The sequence below is a fragment of the Brachyhypopomus gauderio genome, chromosome 11 (assembly GCF_052324685.1).
Source record: "Brachyhypopomus gauderio isolate BG-103 chromosome 11, BGAUD_0.2, whole genome shotgun sequence".
NCBI lineage: Eukaryota > Metazoa > Chordata > Actinopteri > Gymnotiformes > Hypopomidae > Brachyhypopomus > Brachyhypopomus gauderio.
The window spans coordinates 9,522,408-9,536,019 of NC_135221.1; the positions used below are offsets into that span (position 1 = coordinate 9,522,408).

Genomic DNA, 13,612 nt, shown 5'->3' on the forward strand with positions numbered 1-13,612 from the left:
AATGCTTACGGCTGGTGGGGGGCACGTTCAGAACGCTTGTAAACGCATTCACACCTCCCTCGCATTTCAATGCCTGATAACTTATAGAACAATATTGAAGAATCGAGTTCGACAACCACTTGCATGTCAATAGTGTCTGGGAGCGCACGCGGAATCCACAAACGCACGAGGGCCAGAAACAGGCCCGCGCCTCGGTCTCATCTGACATCTCATCTGTGCCCTGATAAACAAGAAATACATTCCGAAGTTTTTTGAACTGCGAAAACATCTTTATTTCATACAGTTTTTCTAATATATATATATATATATATATATAAAGAAAAGAAAATGTATGTATTTGCATTGTATTGCGACGATTTCATTGTATCATTTTATTTTTATTATGTGTGTCTTGTCTTTCTTCAGTTGAGAATTTATGTCGTATTCATACTAATTTGTCTGGAATGGAAGAGAGCAGAACAGAGTGATGTATGGTATAAAAACCTTCTCCGTACGGATGGTCTCTCACAGATTACCCTATCAGGTGCAAACCACTGACAGGTTTCCACCCACTACCAACAAAAAAGTGCTCGCAGCGCTCCAAGTCTCCGCGGCAGACAGACCGCTGACAGGGACCTACACCATCACCCGCGCTGTGCTGAGAGGCTGTGTGGCGGCTCCGCGCCTCTTTTATACCCTCGCCTCTTGGATAACAGTCAAGTCTCAACTTAAGGAGACTGTTTTTCAGCAATAGCCCATCTCCGTGATAACCCGGAGAGGTTGGAAACACTGTACTTTTTAACCTCCTTAAACAATGGACATGGGAAGTTTACAATGCCTCATATAAGGTCTGCGTTAAGATGTCCTCGGCAGGTACGATCGGAATTTAACTTCAACTCTCGAATACTGGATCGACACTAAGGTGGAGAGAAGTAGAAGTCCGGGGTGTTTTCAGCGGGGAAGAGACACTAAACCTGCAAAATTGAATCTTTCCGCGCTCGGGCAGGAGAACGGCGTGCGCGCGCGCTCACGGGACAACCGCCGACCACAGAGGATTTGGAAAACAACGGGGAGACATTTGTCCATTCTTATTCAGTTGGGGTAATCATTTAAAGACAAGGAAGAGCCTCATGCTGCTCTCAGTGGCTCAGTTATACTTAATTTATCTCTCCTTTCATTGGGATTCCAAATCTCCTCCGGGATTTTCTGTGTGAGGACCCTGGCGGGGCTCCGTGCGGCACTTACTGGGGCAGCAAACGGTGGAAACAGGTGTATTTGACCAAGATGTCTGTTCTGCCTTCAAGGTTCATCTACGTGTAAGGATTCTATTTTCCTCTGTCTTTTCATTCACTCAGACCGAACATTCTTGCCAATAGAAGTCGCTCAAAGCCAGATTTGCTGGTGCACTTTTATTTCGTGTAATTACTTGTGATTCACCTCCCCGCGTCTTGTTTCTCTCTCTCTCTCTCTCTCTCTCTCTCTCTCTCTCTCTCTCTCTCTCTCTCTCTCCAGGTGTTTACATTTTCTGGTCCTCTACTTCCAGCTGCAGGTAAATATCACTGGCTTCCTTTGATATTTTATCTGGATTAAATTGAAGATTATGAAGCTTTTCCATGAATTTACAAATTTTTATTATGCCATTTGCAAAGTGAGGCAACCACAGAAACTACACTTCTGAGATAATCACTTGTTTAGATAAGGATTAGATGAGAAATGCCATCTTTTCTGTATGTAATTATATTTTTCACATTTATTTTTGGGTTTATGTAACGGTTTCATCTAAAAATGAAAACTCTGGTAATTGCAACAGGAATTTTTTTTGCAAATCTTAAAACTTTAGATGAATAATAAACAACCATAAGATAGCATAATTCAATGCAATGATATATAATATTTTAGACAGATGTATACATTACAGTGTCTCATTCATAGTTCCAGAAATTGCTAATAGTAATTTCAACAGTTCTGAAAGGTTTCCATTCTATTTTTCCTCTCAAAAATATATTTCTGCTCCTCAAAACAATCACAGTGCACATGCCACACAATGACAGTGACTCCTGAATCTTAATCAGGGTGTATGCTTATGAATCTTTTCAGAATTCATCCTGCAGTTTTTCAGAATTCACTGTGCAGCTCTCAATACATGGCACTTCATAAAAATCTTTGCATGTATTTCAGAAGAAAACTATTTTTTTAGCCCCACATGGGCCAGTGCAAGCTACATTTTTTTCCAGGTATTATCTTAATAAGGGCACATATATACATATAACGACCTCTCAGAAAACAAACTGAAGCAACCAATTTGAGCAAACATCAGATTTGAGCGCTTTATATAATGCTCCAAGCCCACAAGTCCATGCTGTCTGCTACCCTGAATCTTCTGTGCATTGTGTCAGTAATTACACTAGCAGTGCTTTAATTCCAGCCGTTACTGGTCAAACATGTGAGCATTTTCTGATGGGTCTAGATGCTGCTGCTGCTGTTGTTGATGTTGTTGTTGTTTCCCTTGAGGAAATGCTTGGAAATCAGCGGTGTGATATGTCTGTAACAGCAAGGCAGACGTGGTAATGCATCGATGCGTTGTTTCCGGAGCTGCGGACAAAGATGGTGTCTGCAGATAGGGCCCTATCAGGCATGCAAGAGTACGCAACTTCTTAGCAAGGATGGTGCAGATCTTTTGAAGTCTCAACAATATCTAGCTTGCTAGGCTGCCTTTGAAGGGAGACAGGCAGTGTGATAAAAAAAAAAATAATAATAATAAAAAAAAGCCAAACATGTTGCGCATGGTTTTGGCATGAGTCTGCTGTGTAGGCACGTTCCTCTGTCCTGCTGGCGATGAGATGTGTCTGTCTACAGAACACACCTCGGTGTTTGACTAGAGATGGAGAGATTTCAGAGCAAATCCCTCAAAGGAAATGCTGTGTGTGTGTGTGTGTGTGTGTGTGTGTGTGTGTGTGTTTTCCCTTATGAGCAAAATGCGTGTGGGCTTTATGTCAAGACGTAGCTACTTTGGAAGAAAAGTCTGATCCTCCCTCTGTGAAAAATGCAACTCTATGCAAAAAAACTGTGATGCGTATTGTGTGTGCATACATTTTTTCATGGTTGTTTGAAGTTGTTTTACTTTCTTAAAAAAAAGAAATCCATAGCACAGCATGGCAGTAAATCTCTTTAAGAATCTATTTATAATATATATCTTGTCTTATGTTTTGTTTGCAGTATCACAGACGTCTGTGTGTATATCACATCTTATTGTGCAACAGAGTATTTCTATCCAAACGTTATGCAACAGACATATATTGTAAAGCTCTAGGGCTCATCATAATGATGCTACTTAGCTAATGGATTTAATGAATGAACCATTGCAGCTGTAGAGACCGTGTTATGGTGCTAAATGGGGTCGAGAGAGATTTCACTTTCTTGAGGTATTTTTTTCCACACGCTCCACTGAGCCCAGTTCTGAGCGTGTTCAGAGCAGCCCGCACGCTCAACTCTGCGCTAGTGTCTTCATCCTCATCTCAGCCTTGAAGATTTGTTCTGCCATGAATGCATTTTCCTCCTTGCACGCTCTGAATGTCATTAATTTGCTGAGGTTAAAATAACAGCAAGTCGGAGTATGTAATGTGTATATAATTAGCCACCTGAGAGCAGCCACATAAAAGCCCATTACTGGGTAATTACCACTCACACAGCTGGGGAGAGCACACTTGGCTAGGGTAGAGATTCCAGGGGTTTTGAAAGTATACGTTTCTCCCATATGATAGGGTGACAGGAAAGAAGAACACGAGGAGAGAAGAGGAGAGGAGAGGAGAGATTACACACGTTTTCTTTTGCATGAAGCCTCAGGCACAGTTTATAAAGTAGCGAAAGAACGAATAAGTGCATTTGAAATATCCTTCAGATTGTTTCATTTGCATGTTTGTGTGTGTTTGGGTGTATGTACGTGTCTCATTGCTGATGTGTTGCATGAATATCTGTTAGCATGGCTGCAGATATGTGTGTGTATGTGTGATTTATGAGTGAAATTCTGACCTCAGGCAGATATTTGTTTGATGACAGAGGAACAGGTCTCGATCCTTCAGGTGGATAATTGCTAGTGGAAATGGAATACTTGGTTTTCTGAGTTGTAGCTCCAGGCACATAGTATTCTCCACTAAAAGAGAAGTGAACAGTAATCTGGCTTCATGCTTTGTTGTATTGAAGACTACAAAGGCTCAGTGTTTTTTCCAGATTTGAGCTTTTCTCTGTCATCTTGATATTCAAAATGCATAAATCAAGACACGTCTTGATGTGTTTATCAAAATGATTAAGCTCCCTTTTCCAGTGACCTTGCTATAATGTAATGAAATCACATCCAGCTTCTGTTTTCTTTATGACAATATAGAGAGATACCCTAATGTTCTTTGTTCTTTATAACTATATAGAGATCCCCTGATCTTCTTGTTCGTTATAATGGTATAGAGAGATCCTTGATCTTCTGTGTTTATTGTAATGATATAGAGAGATCCCTGATCTTCTGTGTTTATTATAATGATATAGAGAGATCCCTGATATTCTGTGTTCGTTATAATGATATAGAGAGATCCCTGATCTTCTGTGTTTATTATAATGATATAGAGAGATCCCTGGTCTTCTGTGTTCGTTATAATGATATAGAGAGATCCCTGATATTCTGTGTTTATTATATTGATATAGAGAGATCCCTGGTCTTCTGTGTTCGTTATAATGATATAGAGAGATCCCTGATATTCTGTGTTTATTATAATGATATAGAGAGATCCCTGATCTTCTGTGTTCATTATAATGATATAGAGAGATCCCTGATCTTCTGTGTTTATTATAATGATATAGAGAGATCCCTGGTCTTCTGTGTTCGTTATAATGATATAGAGAGATCCCTGATCTTCTGTGTTTATTATAATGATATAGAGAGATCCCTGGTCTTCTGTGTTCGTTATAATGATATAGAGAGATCCCTGATATTCTGTGTTTATTATAATGATATAGAGAGATCCCTGGTCTTCTGTGTTCGTTATAATGATATAGAGAGATCCCTGATCTTCTGTGTTTATTATAATGATATAGAGAGATCCCTGATATTCTGTGTTTATTATAATGATATAGAGAGATCCCTGGTCTTCTGTGTTCGTTATAATGATATAGAGAGATCCCTGATCTTCTGCTTCTCTACGTGCAGGAGTCTCACCAGAGCTCCGCAGACTTCCGCTTCTACATCAAGAACCAGAGTCGGGATAACGTGAGCCGGAAGCAGGTGCGGATATACCAGCTGTACAGCCGGACCACGGGGAAGCACGTGCAGATCCTCGGCAAGAAGATCAATGCCAACGGAGACGACGGGGGCAAGTATGGTATGGGGGCGTTCCTGTTCCTCTTCCTCTTTAGCTGAGAGTCTTTCACCAGCATCACCCACCAACACCCCAGTCCATAATCACAGGATTAGAGATGTGATTTGCGTCATACACACATTTACATACATTTACTAAGATGTGTTTGAATGGTGTACAAAGAATACCCGTAGAACCAAGAGAAGAACAACATGGAATGATGTGGGCTTTATGTAGATAAGTACTGACCAATCAGCTTTTAGATGTCTGACTTAGATCTGCCAGGGTTGGACTGCTGGATTATTGCAGATAATGAAAATGATGTGCAGGTGATGGGTTTAGTTGTTTTGAGCTAGCGTGTTTAGATTTGAAGTTTTAAGTTTTCTCACTCCTTGGAAAGTAAATGATGTCGAAAGTAATTTTAGCTGACTTTATCTTATTCAGAGGTATGATACCAAGCTGTGACTGGCCTAATCTAAGGTCAGATACCTTTACCAAGCGCCTTGAGTGAACCTCTTTATAATTATAACCAAAACTGTTCTCTGATCTATTAAAACAAAAGGATTTATTTAGAACTTATATAAAGTTATTTAGCCTGCCAGGAGCCTGAAGTGAAACATTTTCTCTTATGGCCCAGGTAGCAGTTTGTATCGAGCTCGAAAACAAAAGGTGCCTTTGACCACTGGTCATAGATGCAGTGGCCTGTGTCTCAGCCTGAGCCTTAGCTGTCACCGGAGAAACCCAGAATCTGGTTTCAGACCAGTGGAAAGTGGAGCATCCGCCCAGAGCGTGCGCTACAGAGCTAGCGAGGAGGAGGGCTGTGGGTAGAGATAAGCGCAGTACACGCTAGACTGAGCTGCGCTGAGTGATACAAGTGTGTTTACATCCGACCTCATTTTCACCCGTGTCAGTCCGAGTCTTGCCCTGCGCGTACGCACCAGCTCCCCGACGGGTGTGCCTTTTCAGGCCTTGAAGACCTGTCGGCTGCTGGGAGTCGGAGAGGGGAGTTCTAATCAGCGGAATGGGTCGAACTCTGCACACGAGCAGCAGATACCCCAAGCTGACAGTGCTGGACCGCTGGGTGATTGGAAAACGGCTTCATGCCCTGTTTAGGCAGCCGGCGACTGAGTCGGTTTTGAGAGAGAGAGCAGCGTGGGGGTATGAGGGAAACGTAGGCAGGTTGGACAGGAGTGCAGGGTGATCCAGGTAAATCCTCACACCTGGTACCAGGACACACTCTGCCAAGGACACCACACTCATTTATTACTGCTGCTCAGGGGTCCAGTAACTCGTGAGACGAAGGGCGTTCACTGACTACCACCGCACTACGAGTGCATCGGAAAACATTCTCCACGAAGCTAATTTCAGCTATTTTATATACTGGGTGATTTTCGGAATTCGTTGCGCAACAAGCCGTGAGCTGTGCCGTTCCCTGCGAACACTTGGCTGTTCAGCGGTCTTGTCTGGCGAACATGTGAAACAGATGTACGGCCCTCAGAACACCAAGTATGTCAGGCAGCTCCTTGAAAAAATGCCGCGAGCAAGCATGTGCTGATCATACAGGAGGGACGTCTTAAGCAGCACAGGTATTTGGTATAACTATAAATATAAAACAGCATTGGAGAGAAGAGAAACAGGTGTAGCTCTCCCTCCGTAGTCTACATCTCTCCAGCTGTTCCATCTGCCTGTGGTTTTTCCTCTTCTGCTCTGGTTTTTCAGCAGTCCCTTTTCAAGTGTCACCTCCTTATCCGCTGGCCTAAGGAGTGGGATATTTCTCTCACTTCTTCACAAATCTCAAGTGCTCTGCCCAAACTGGTTCCCCTGCTCGCCGGACTCCGAGCTGTTTTTAAGGGGGACAATTTCGGCGTTGCCCTCAGAGCCCCCAGCCTTTGAGCCCTGCTGAATAGCTCTGTGTGTTAAGCAAACGGATCATCTTAACTTTTTGATTGAGTGAGCAGGGACTAAAGGCGACTGGAAACCCAATCCCCGGGGATCTTAACTGTTCCAAGAGGTTTGGCAGATAGCTCCCCCTGGGAGGGGTGAGACTGAACAAAGGTGCCTAAACAGGGAGGGAGGGAGGGAGAGGGAGAGAGAGGGAGAGAGAGGGAGAGAGAGGGAGAGAGAGAGAGAGAGAGAGAGAGAGAGAGAGGTCCAAAGGGTAAAAGAGGTGATGGGAGAACTTTTCACCATTTGTTTGCGTGTGGTAGTTTTTGATAAACTCCAGTGGCATTTTTCTTCTCACAGCGTGTTTTGTCAGCAGTAGAGTTACTGAATGTGTTTTACTAACTGTATCTCTAACACATGACAGAGCACACAAATAGCTCCATTCTGAGTGTGTCTGTTTTATTCTTTCCACTGTGTATTTTGTTAAGGCTTCAAATGAGTGTATCTTCTTTTTTATTGCAGCGCTCCTTGTCGTTGAGACAGAAACATTCGGGAGTCAAATTCGAATACAAGGAAAAGAGAGTGGCTACTACATTTGCATGGACAAGAGTGGCAAAATTATTGGCAAGGTAAGAATATTCACTAGCAGAAGTGCAATTCATTATTAATATTATCATTTTAAAGCATTACTGGAAAAGAATGGCACTGATGGCTTGTGAGTGACATGGCAATTTTGGACGACCTGTTGGTTTGAAGTTTGATGTAGAACCTCATTATTGTGTCAATTAGCAGACATATTAATTGCAATCAAAGAGGCTATTCTGCTTTGTGATCACCAGAATATCAATGAACTGGAAGTCATGCTTGAATCTTAGAGGCCTGCTTCAAGGTGCTGGACACCAGTTAAAACTGCTGATTCTTATGACCAGTTCTGTACCATTAAGTAGAGATCTTGGATGTGCTGTTTGCTGTTCAGTAGTGACGGTGTCTGCTGAGGCGTCCTGCTGTTCGGTAGCTGGTGATGTGTCTTGCAGTGCTTTTTCAAAACCGCTGCAGCTGCAACTTTGGCACAGTATTTACACAGTGCTGTTTTTCTGTCCGCCCCCCCTCATTCAAATTCAGCAAATGTTTCACTCATGTCCGTTCGAATCAACGTGGATGCCCGAGTCTGGCTTCAAGGTGAAAATGTGTTGTTTGGTTTCCATGTTCTGGTGGCTGCCATACCGCAAGCACATTTGAGATGGAAAGAGCAACACCCCCTTTACTTAGCCATAAATGGTACATTCCATCTTCCTCCGGCTTGTTTGATACCCACCATAAGCACCAAGGGTGGCAGAGGTCCAGTCCCGTCTTGGCAGAGACGCGTGTTTGCTGGTGGATTTACTGCTGATCTGTGTATAAAGTACAGCTGAGCGAGAACCCTGTCATAAAAGCACATCGGTTGCAGTTTACTGTCCACTTTCATTTGAAATCAACCACTGAGCGCACACAAAAAAAAATGTTCCCAGACGCTAAGTCTGAGTTCAAAGGGCATCAGAGGCTGATCTGTTCTGAGGCATGGCTACATTTCTAGCAGCCATTCCTCTCTTCCCATGTTCTTTTATTTAACGCTTTCTCTTAAGCTTGGTTGTGAAGTACACACTCAAGGAGGATCCCTCCTCAACCCTAACAACCCGGACGATAGTGCTCCATCCCTCACTTTGGTTACTCCATAACAAAGAGCAACAAATTAGATCTTATAGAAGACTCTATCTTTACCTTCACTCCCAGTATCACTCTATTGTCGTTGGCTTCAGACTCTTACGAGAACCCCAGCTGGCGGGCCGGGGAGAGTTGCTCAACAGGTGGGCCTCGTCTGACATGTTATTTTCTCTCTCCTGCAGCTCAACGGGAGTAGCCCGGAGTGTGTGTTCGTGGAGGAGTTCTTGGAAAACAACTACACGGCGTTTGTGTCTGCCAAGTTCAAAGGCTGGTACCTGGGCTTCAACCGCAAAGGCCGGCCAAAGAAAGGCACGCGGACGGCCCAGACGCAGCAGGAGGTCCACTTCATGAAGAGGGGCCTGAAGGGCACGGTGGACCCCCAGGAGGAGTTCCGTTTCACCACGGTAACAAAGCGGACACGCAGGGCGCGACGTCTGAGGCCCAACCCCAAAACGAACTGACGGAGACGCGGGGCGTGTGGGGACGGTCCCACGGCGGATATCCTACGCTTCTTGCTTTAAATCAACATCAAGACTATTGCGAATAAGCAACAGGTGGGAAAATGATGGCTAGAAGAAAAAAAAAAACAGAAAGACAAAAAGCTTAAGTAAAGTTCAAAGATGTTTTATTTTTATATTTCAGGAGCTTTGAGTATCTCCCAAGTGTTGAATGTTTCTGGGTTATCATTAATATAATATTGTGTCTGTTACTTTATTTATACTGGGTAAACTAAGGACGACGAAAAAAAGGAACTGTTGTCTCCTGCTTTGATAAGTTTACAGCAGCAGGCATCCATTCGAGGAGAAATCTGACAATGCAGCTTGAGAGAGAACTTCATTTACTTCATTTCATTTTGAACTGCCCCCCCCCCCCACCCCCCACCACAGAGGACTGAATATTTTCCTCTTGAATGAGCTCTCATGGAGAAGCAATGACAGCAACAGCAGGGTCACGTGACCCTCACAGGCCTCCATAGAAAACCGTGACGCTTCGAGTGCAATATTTTGAAGGCCCCACCCGTTTCTCCTTTTCTCACTCCCTTTTTTTTCCGCTCGATGCTTCTCCTCTGGGCAGCGCTGCTCCGAGCCCGCTGGGCCCGTCTCGGGGAGGACTGTGCCGAGCTGCACTGAGCACTGCAAGCTTCCTTTTGCATTTTTGTGCGACCTGTGATTCAGGAGAGCACAACATGCTACGACTAGCCACGCTACAGCATCGGCTACGGCGGCAGGTCTTGTTCAAACAAACAGAGAAGAGCCCTGGAAATGAACGGACCTGGAGAGGGCGACGTGTTGATTTGACGAGAACCTTTTGACCTTAACTTGCTGTAATATGGTGCAAAGTCTGAGATATGCACTGGGCCAGTGACAATGGGCCTGGTCTCAAACATTCTCTAACACTAGCACGCGTGCACACACACACACACACACACACACACACACACACACACACACACACACACACACACACACACACACACACACACACACACACACACACACACACACACTCACTCACACACTCACACAAAAGTTCTACTTTTACAGCTGCAGACTATTTTATTTCTAAATGGAACTAGATTTCATAGCAACTTGTAGTAGTTACATAAAACTGTTCTACAATCAATTTAATGGTCAAAATTTCCTCCAGCAAATTTGGGTTCCCACACAATCAACACTTTTCCTGGGACAAGCCTACATTATTCTTCCTTCTGATGGTTAACACTCTAGTGCACAGAGTACATAGATCACTTTATACTTACTTCCACTATGATGTCACACAGGCTACCCCCCCTAAACTACACCCACCCTGTGGCCAGGTCAGCCCTTCATAGGGGCGGAGCTGTAAACGAAACTATTTACTCCTTTGTCACATGACAGGTTTTATATGAGACGCTACTAACAAACATGACTCATATATGGATTCAAAATGTATGCAAAAAGTAATATTAATTTTATGACAATTATAAAATATTTATTGCCTTTCTATGTAAATACAACCTGATGGATTTATTTGACCTCTTAATAAAAATGAGGACTATATAAAAAAAAATTAAAATTAAATGTTGTGTTTAGTGTTTCAGGGATTTGAGTATGCAAGTGGAATGAAAGTCCAGTTTTACATTTTGCACAGAAAATCTCCCAATGTCTAATGCATGTCTAATAGTTTATTCATTCTCAATGCTGGAGGAGCAATTGTGAAGGATTCTTTGTATGACATGTCAAAAGCTGGGCTGCAAAATCTCTCAGGAGTTAACGGTTTAGCAGACGTCCACGCTGCAGACCTCTGAATTTCTACGTGAGTCATAGTTTCCCAAACATGCACCTTCCATCTTCCATACATAAGCAGGCAAAAGGAAGAATCTGGATTTTCATAGACGGTTACGGTACATTTCGACCTAGAAGTGCGTTGTACGCAAGTCTCAACCTATGAGGAGAGGAGTTTGCCGTTGGAATGGATGTGCTTAAATAGGACCAACACGTTCCGTCATCTGAACTGCCGACAGACTATGAAAAGGTGAATTGCACTTCAGAAATGAGAAACAAGGTCCAGGAAATGTGTCATAATTAAGTTATGAGGCGCTTAAAGACAGCTAAGAGATTCTCAGACAACATGAGAATTCAAGGATCGTTTAGACTCAAGGTTATGTCAACAGATTCCCTCCTTGCTTTTACATATTGCCTCTTTCATGAAATCAATTAGAACCAGAGGGAGTAGAAGAATGTTCAAAGAGAATGTTCAGAAAGGTATTAAGGTCAATGGAACTATTCCTTTTCCAAATGGATTTCCAAAACCTCTGGTATGAAATCTTGTTCTGGGAGACATTACTTTTGTGGATGACAGTACCCTCATTAGACTGACTACATTAGCCACGAGAGACCCTTCGTTCTGGGTATCAATGTGTCAATAACTGACATTAGCGCATTAGCACAGATGCACTCACTCCACTTCACACATCTGGGTTGCCACTGAGGTGCAAAACTTCAAACTCTCAACTAAACGCCTGGAATGTCATCAAGTCTTGCTTCTCTCTCTCTATTTCTTTCTCTCCCACTTAGTGACTTCTTTTTGGCAACCCTATTTGAGCTGTTTCTCCCTCCGTAAAGGAGGAGGAAGAGGAATGCAGGCTAGCATGTCTTATAATGTTGTGTTCAGGAATGGTGTTTACAGTAGCAGTCAGACTGAAAGATAGCCGTTTTGAGGAAAAAATGGCTTTTGTTTAACTTCCCACTGATGTTATCAGACCCAGCTCTCTACAGCCACCTACAGCGGGCAAAGACCGGAGGACGTGGTCTGATTTAGACGTCTGACGAGCTCTCCGTCTTCTTTTTGGTCCCCTTTATTGTTTCTGGAGGTGGGAAGCATAGCAATACGTAGCACAGAGGTCGACACTAACTCTACGACTGAGCCCACGTTAGCACAGAGGTCGACGCTAACTCTACGACCGAGCGCACGTTAGCACAGAGGTCGATGCTAACTCTAAGACTCAGCCCACGTTTCAATTCCTCTAAATAAGCGGTGGAGCAATAACACGCCATCATTTTACACAGACGGCGGTGTGGGTATTACAACCTTGAGGTAGCATTCACAGTTTCTTTTTCCACTAAATCTTTTTTTGCTGGTCTAACACATTTTTGGCGATAGGGGGTGAGGAGGAAAGAAGATGCAAATGTTGATGAGAGTAAAAACACTTTATTATTAACATTTCTGCAAAAATATGTACACATCACTGTGACCTCACGACCACACATTCTCGATCAGGATCACACCGACCTCATGCTACGAGTGTGCATAAAGAAAAAAAAATCCCACAACTTTGTAACAAGCTTAATTTTAGAGTAATGTTCTTTATCCCAAGGGTCGAGTCCAGTCCTGAAAGCGTCTGATACGTCTTCCGTGTAGATGGAACCATTCCACAACGATAGCTCTTAAAAAAGTTGAATAAACAGACTTTTGAAGAGTCCAGACATCTGAAAATGAAAGAACAGGGAGCGTTTAGCGCGGGGTTCCTGCCAGCTCTTCTTCTCTGGCTTAACCTTTGATCAGTGGAGGATGGCCCTGGAACGGTCCCAGGATGCTGAAAGGAAACATAAAATCCCTCCCTGGAACTCCTCCCTTTCAGGACGGGGCCCTGTGAACTCCCTGCTGCCGACGGACGCCTATTCATGGACCCGGCTCCACCGCGGGAGGCCATCGCAGTGAAAAAGGTCGCGCGGGGAGCCCGACTTTGCCATCTTTTAGCATCTTTTTTCGGCCGCTCCCGTGTCCTGTGTGTATATTTAGAACAATGCGCAATAAGAGTTGCTTTTGGGGAAAGCCCGTTAAAAAAAAAAGGCAGAGAAACGTTTTTCCATTGGCCGCCGCCAAAGTACACCAGTTAACACTTGTTTTCTCTGCTGAATGACAGACAGGAAATAAGGGGGCGCGTTACGGTGCGGCGGTCGCCTCCGTGCTGAAGCGCTCGGTGGCTCGGTCAGCAGCGGGGTGAGTGTGAGGGGGACAGGGGCCCAGGAGGCCCTCAGAGTGCTCTCTTCAGCAACCACACACTTAATGAAAGGGCCATGTCAACAGAAAGCTGGTGGCCCTGCCTTTCCCCACATAGAACAGCCTTTGTCTCCCTAAATATTGCTTAACTTCTCCTGGGGCTTCTGATGGCCAAGAAACATGCAAAACCAAAATAATGGTTGACCTCTAATATAATCCTGACT

At 43.8% G+C, this 13,612-nt stretch overlaps 1 protein-coding gene across 1 annotated transcript; it reads left to right on the forward strand.

Annotated features, from left to right (window-relative positions):
- Nucleotides 1-338: 338 nt before the first annotated feature.
- On the forward strand, nt 339-10,396 carry fgf24 (fibroblast growth factor 24). Its single transcript, XM_077021799.1, has 5 exons — nt 339-1,295; nt 1,492-1,528; nt 5,174-5,345; nt 7,728-7,834; nt 9,089-10,396. The coding sequence occupies exons 1-5, from the start codon at nt 1,264-1,266 to the stop codon at nt 9,365-9,367; spliced, it is 627 nt and encodes a 208-aa protein (XP_076877914.1). The 5' UTR covers nt 339-1,263; the 3' UTR covers nt 9,368-10,396.
- Nucleotides 10,397-13,612: the final 3,216 nt, after the last annotated feature.